This window comes from Caenorhabditis briggsae, assembly GCF_000004555.2.
Source record: "Caenorhabditis briggsae complete genome, chrII, whole genome shotgun sequence".
In the NCBI taxonomy this organism is placed as follows: Eukaryota; Metazoa; Nematoda; class Chromadorea; order Rhabditida; family Rhabditidae; genus Caenorhabditis; species Caenorhabditis briggsae.
In genome coordinates, this window is record NC_013486.2 from 7,378,445 (window position 1) to 7,384,889 (window position 6,445).

The 6,445-nt window shown below is 39.6% G+C and overlaps 4 protein-coding genes across 4 annotated transcripts in view; all 4 read left to right on the forward strand.

Annotated features, from left to right (window-relative positions):
* Positions 1–409: 409 nt before the first annotated feature.
* CBG03115 lies at positions 410–2,932 on the forward strand (the record flags this gene model as incomplete). The annotated part of the gene is made up of 10 exons (XM_002631255.1): positions 410–613; positions 661–810; positions 855–1,062; positions 1,106–1,194; positions 1,235–1,375; positions 1,417–1,671; positions 1,716–1,892; positions 2,435–2,677; positions 2,721–2,831; positions 2,873–2,932. The coding sequence occupies 10 exons, from the start codon at positions 410–412 to the stop codon at positions 2,930–2,932; spliced, it is 1,638 nt and encodes a 545-aa protein (XP_002631301.1).
* Positions 2,933–3,528: 596 nt separating this feature from the next.
* On the forward strand, positions 3,529–4,362 carry CBG03114 (the record flags this gene model as incomplete). The annotated part of the gene is made up of 4 exons (XM_002631254.1): positions 3,529–3,732; positions 3,780–3,929; positions 3,974–4,181; positions 4,253–4,362. The coding sequence occupies 4 exons, from the start codon at positions 3,529–3,531 to the stop codon at positions 4,360–4,362; spliced, it is 672 nt and encodes a 223-aa protein (XP_002631300.1).
* A 405-nt stretch (positions 4,363–4,767) lies between these two features.
* On the forward strand, positions 4,768–5,317 carry CBG25562 (the record flags this gene model as incomplete). The annotated part of the gene is made up of 3 exons (XM_045242272.1): positions 4,768–4,782; positions 4,825–5,067; positions 5,258–5,317. 3 exons carry the CDS (start codon positions 4,768–4,770, stop codon positions 5,315–5,317), a joined length of 318 nt encoding a protein of 105 aa, XP_045098101.1.
* Positions 5,318–5,597: 280 nt separating this feature from the next.
* The window catches only part of CBG03113, a gene marked incomplete at both ends in the record, with an annotated part of 3,428 nt that continues 2,580 nt past the window's right edge, over positions 5,598–6,445 (forward strand). The window contains 3 exons of the mRNA XM_045242273.1: positions 5,598–5,674; positions 5,863–5,994; positions 6,221–6,390. Coding sequence (XP_045092120.1) covers positions 5,598–5,674; positions 5,863–5,994; positions 6,221–6,390 — 379 coding nt within the window. The remainder of the gene's footprint in view (positions 5,675–5,862; positions 5,995–6,220; positions 6,391–6,445) is intronic.

A 6,445-nucleotide genomic window follows, 5' to 3' on the forward strand; every position in this document is an offset into this window, starting at 1 on the left:
ATTATTTTGAATAGACAATAGGGTGTTTTTTTCATTCACCCCTGTTTCCTGTAAAACTCTCTATCACCACGGTTTCACTACTTTTCTTGGTCTCGCCACGATGATTAACTCTCGGAACAGTGGTTCACCCCCGTTTTCTGAAAAAGCCCTTTTTCGCCGCTGTTTCCTAAATTGAAAGTGCTGAGTAGGTTTTCAAAGACGCAACCTCAAATTACTAAACTTTTGCACCACCACTGTTGCGCCTTTAATAAGTTACGCGTAACATTACGGTATTGTTCAAATTTGACAATTGGTTTCTGTTTTCGCGCTTCTCTGCAAATACTTGTTTTGAATTCAGAATGTGTTTTAATAGCGTATTCTTCATTCTTAGATAAATCTTTAAAAAATTCAGATCCACCGCAAGATCAGCATGCAGACTGAATGGGTCGATGCCTTCGGAACCCCAATCGTTTACATTTTCGGTGTTTCTTCGGATGAGGGAAAAGCCGATGCTCGAGCTGGATACGGAATAGACTGGGGTCCAGTCAAGTCGAAGAAAATCGGCGCTGTCGCATTTGGAGAAAAGACCGAATTGAGAGCATTACTAACAGCGATCTGGGTTGCCATTAACGAAGTAAGCACATTCACTCAATCAATAAATAAAAAAATTGTCTTTTCCAGGCTTCCGAATGTAAAATACCCTCGATTGTAATCAGACATCGTTCCCGGAAATTGGATGAAGCATTGAAAAGAGATCGCAGTTCATTAGAAAATAGCAAAGACAATGATGAAGATCTGTTTGCAGCGATTCAAGAAATAATTAATATATTGGTAACCCTATACTTATTCTCCCTCCACTTTGCTTGATGTTTCAGCCTGTCAGCATAGAAAGAACAAACGCCATCAGGATGTTCAACGTTGCAGCTCAACGAGCGAGGAGGACCATCGGCCAGCATTCTACAGCAGTTGAACCTTACACAAATCATCAATTTGAGGAAGGCTACCGAATCGTTGACATTCACGGGGCCTGTTATGATGGCATACCAAATGCAAAAGCTGCATATGGTATCTACTGGGGAGAAGGTAACTTATTCCATGCTGTATCGTTATCTATCTAATCATTCAGGAGATCCGCGAAACGAAAATGGAACCGTAAACGGAATGCAATCTTCTTATCGCGCATATTTCATAGCACTGTATCGCGCTCTTGCGGTGGTATGTATTCTTACACAAACTATAACTCATATAACTTCAGGCCCTCGATTCGAACCACGACGAACTCATAATCCGAAGCCGAGGTGTAGATATTCACAACTGTATCTCAAAAAAGATATATCCAACTGAAAAAAATCGAGATCTTTTTGGGAAGCTTTGCAGTGTCATGCCGCGTTTCAAAGTGAGGATCTTCTGAAATAATTTATGATAATTTGTATTCAGAAGCTAATTCACTGGATGTCCCAAAAAGATTTAAATGTGAATGGACAGATTGAAGCTGAACACTTAGCGAAAATAATTTCTGGCAATATTCCCAAACATGTAACCATCTTTGGAATGGCTACAGCTAATGACGGGATCGGTCGATACGGAATTTACTGGAGGCCAGGCGACCGAAGAAACGGAAGCGGCTGGGTTGAAGGACCTCACTCACGGTTGTGTCTTGAGATGGCCGCACTCGAAGTTGCTATCAAGAATGTATGTTAAAGAAGTTTTAAAAAACTGAAATATGCATGATTCAGGGAATAGATCAATATGTACAACATCTTACGGTGTATACCGATTCCGAAGATCTAAAAGAGTATATTACAAACTGGCGGCATGTGTGGCGCGATACTTCTTGGCCACCACCAATGAGTTCGGTAGATTCGAGTTGTGTGACTCTCTGCAGAGATCTCACTTCGATGCTTGACAGAATAGTAAGATCCTTTTCTCTATTTTTCTTTAAAGGTGGGGGGACATGAGAAGAATAATGTTGTCGAAATTCCGTTTAAATATGCTCCTCGAGGAGTTGAACTTGTCGAGGCGAGTGTTGGAGGTGCGGCGCCGCTACCGACTGAGCTACGCGTGCAAAGAGAAAAACGCCGCCCGATTGCATACATAAAGGCGAGGGCGACAGCTGTACGCAGACATTAGGCGTTGTACACCGTTACGGTAGAATGCATACTCTGGCCCCAAAAATCCCCCGTAAAATCTCCTGTCCCCCCACCTTTAACTTCATTTATGTGCGCTATGTTTGGGGGGCACTATTTTTTGATTTTTTTGGCATATTAACAATATTTTTTAGGTTTCTGGACATCTAAAAATAGAAAAACAGAACACTTAAAGAAATCCTTTCATTCCCTTCATAATTATAGACTTATGCTAAAACGCCTTGGCATCTGAAATATGAATATTTGGAATTTTAAACCAATTCTTGAAGAAACCCTCCAATGAACATAGCACCCATTTATGTATTCAGACTGTGGAAGTTCGGGACGGAAAAGAGGGGTACATCGACGAAGCAAGGAAACTAGCGGACTCCGTTCAGGCGTTCCAAACTGTTCGTACCTATGGATCTGTACAAACTGGAAACAATGAAGCAGTTGGAAGATACGGGTTATATTGGCTCTTTGATCAAACTGAAGCTGAGTACGGGTTTGTAGATGGAGTTGCAAGTGAGATCAGATCGAAACAGACGGCCATTATCAGAGCTTTTCAAATCGTAAGAACACATTTTATATTCACAAATGGTAAGTACCTTTCAGGCACTACGAAAAGGATTCACAAAAATAGTGATCCAGAGCGATTTGATCGAGAAAGAAGGTTTGGACGACAAGTTACAACGAGAAATCAAAAATTTCGAGAAACTATTTGAGGTATTTATGCCAGAACTTCCATCACAAAAAATCATTTTCAGGTCGTTAGATACGAGGAGAATCATTCAGACGAATTCGTGAAACTACTCGAGACTATGTGAAATCAACTACAAAATTCACGAGCACCTTTTATCTTCATTGTTTTAATCCTTCTTATATAATCTCTATTTTTTTCTGTACATGATTATTGTATCTGCCTCGGTTTTATAAAATATTGCTTCTTGGGAGCTCTTTATAAAATGTATGTTTCCATCATATGGGGTTATTCACCAAAATGTAGAAAAATTCGGAGAAATGGAGAAAGTTTCGCAAAACCGCGGAGAATGAACCAATCTCGCTGAAATTTCGGAGAAAATCGGAGAAAATTATAGAGAGCATATTCACAAAATTTGGGGTCAAAATATCCATTTTGACCATTTTGTCTGAAATTCCAGCCAAAATTTCAAAATTAATTTTGCGACCCCAAATTTTGGGAATATGCTCTCTATAATTTTCTCCGAAATTTCAGCTAGATTGGTTCATTCTCCGCGGTTTCGCGGAATTTTCTCCATTTCCCCCGGTATTGTTCAAATTTGACAATTTGCTCGTTTCCGCGCTTCTATGTACGAACTTGTTTTGAATTCAGAATGTGTTTTAATAGCGTATTCTTCATTCTTAGATAAATCTTTAAAAAATTCAGATCCACCGCAAGATCAGCATGCAGACTGAATGGGTCGATGCCTTCGGAACCCCAATCGTTTACATTTTCGATGTTTCTTCGGATGAGGGAAAAGCCGATGCTCGAGCTGGATACGGAATAGACTGGGGTCCAGTCAAGTCGAAGAAAATAGGCGCTGTCGCATTTGGAGAAAAGACCGAATTGAGAGCATTACTAACAGCGATCTGTGTTGCCATTGACGAAGTAAGTACATTCACTCAATCAATAAATAAAAAAATTGTCTTTTCCAGGCTTCTGAATGTAAAATACCCTCGATTGTAATCAGACATCGTTCCCGGAAATTGGATGAAGCATTGAAAAGAGATCGCAGCTTATTAGAAAATAGCAAAGACAATGATGAAGATCTGTTTGCAGTGATTCAAGAAATAATTAATATATTGGTAACCCTATACTTATTCTCCCTCCACTTTGCTTGATGTTTCAGCCTGTCAGCATAGAAAGAACAAACGCCATCAGGATGTTCAACGTTGCAGCTCAACGAGCGAGGAGGACCATCGGCCAGCATTCTACAGCAGTTGAACCTTACACAAATCATCAATTTGAGAAAGGCTATCGAATGGTTGATATTTACGGTGCCTGTAATGATGGTCAACCGGATGCAAAAGCAGGATATGGTTTCTATTGGGGAGAAGGTAACTTATTTCATGTTGTGTTCTTGCGGTGGTATGTATTCTTACACAAACTATAACTCATATAACTTCAGGCTCTCGATTCGCACCACGACGAACTCATAATCCGAAGCCGATGCGTAAATGTTCACAATTGTATCATGAGAAAACTGTACCCAGATGGGGAAAATCGGGATCTTTTTGAAAAGCTTTGTAGTGTCATTCCTCGTTTCAAAGTGAGGATCTTTTGAAAGTGAGGATCATTGGGTACAGCTTATGACGGGATCGGTCGATACGGATTTTTCTGGAGGCCAGGCGACCAAAGAAACGGAAGCGGCTGGATTGAAGGACCTCACTCCCGGTTGTGTCTTGAGATGGCCGCCCTCGAAGCTGCTATCCAGAATGTATGTAAAAGAAATTTCTAAAAACTGAATTATGCATGATTCAGGGAATAAATCAATATGTCCAACATCTTACGGTGTATACCGATTTCGAAGACCTAAAAGAATTCATTACAAGCTGGCGGCATGTGTGACGCGACACTTGTTGGCCACCACCAACGAGTTCTGTACATTCGGGTTGTGTGAGTGTCTGCAGAAATCTCACTTCGATGCTTGACAAAATGGTAAGAAGGAATTCTTTTTTTCACCACTATTAATATATTCAGACTGTGCAAGTTCGAGACGGAAAAGAAGGCTACATTGACGAAGCACGAAAGCTAGCGGACTCCGTTCAGGCGTTTCGAACTGTCCGTACTTTTGGCACTGTACAAAGGGGCAACAATGAGGATGTTGGAAGATACGGGTTATATTGGCTCCTTGATCAAACTGAAGCTGAGTACGGGTTTGTAGATGGAGTTGCAAGTGAGATCAGATCGAAACAGACGGCCATTATCAGAGCTTTACAAATCGTAAGAACACATTTTATATTCACAAATGGTTATTACTTTGCAGGCACTACGAAACGGATTCACGAAGCTAGTAATCCAAAGTGATTGAGAAAGAAGGTTTGGACGACGAATCAGAACGAGAAATCAAGACTTTGTAGTCACGACTAGAGGTATTCGGGCAACAGTTTGCTAGGAAAAAACTCATTTTCAGGTCGTTAGTTACGAGGAAAATCATTCAGACGAATTCATGAAACTACTCGAGTCCATGTGAAATCAACTACAAAACTCACGAGCACGTTTCCTTTCATCGTTTTATGCCTTCTTATATAATTTCTTTTTCTGTACATGATTTATTGTATCTGTCTCGGTTTTATAAAAATACTGCATTTTAGGAGCTCTTTATGAAATTTACGTTTCAATCATATCGATACATTACTTTAAAAAAAAAAACTTTTCCTCAAAATTATTCAGCATTGGTGCATAATACACTTTTCAAGGTCTGCGTCACTGTTGCGAAATTCATCCACCAGCGTTCGAATTTTACTCTCCTAATGGTCTCTCGCTTAATGATGCAACGTTTTCGACTCTTCTCGTCGATACCAGCAGGGAATCTATTTTCAGAAGCAGAGTAAGAAAAACTATTTTTTTTTCTTGTGATTTGTATTAACTTTTCGCTTCAGGTTGCAAGCCATCGTTCAGTTGAAACATAAAGCTGCGCAAATTTCGACGAAACACTTGAGAAGGTGTTGAAAACAAGATGTTGGGCAAAGTTAGAACTCTAATGATATGTTTTTGTGCTGAATAGTTTGAATTCAGGGCATCTGTACTAGAAGTTAGTGGTAGAAAACCTTCTGCTAGTTGGCAACAAATCAGCAAGAAAGGACAGAAATTCAAAGACGAAAACGAGCAGGCAGTTGTGAAGTTGAGATGGGCAAATTATGCAGAGAGGTAATTTCAACAAATTTTTGTGATAATTGGCCTTCAATTATATTAAATTGAACATTCGAGATCGTTAATTTCTTTCAGCTCAGAATTTGAAAAAAAATATTCAGTTAATGCGACAGAGCGCACTTTGATTCAGACATTTTTTCGCTCTTTTTTGCAACAAAAAAACGAATAAAAACAATTAAATTCGAATAAAATTGGTTCAGAAAGACAAAAATCCAGATTTCAGAGATGTGGACATTCTGCTATCGCCGATTGAAACTTTGTATACTGTTGAAGTCAAAGCAGTTCTCTACGGAATAATCAATGCAATTGCTTGGAATGAATCGAAAGTAAGGATGAAGAGTTCGAATGAAGTGGTGGTGAAAGTGGCAAACAAACGGTACAGTGCAAGTAAAGGTAATTGAAATTTCAAGAAATATCAGAAACATCAGTGACCTATTTACAGGGGGGG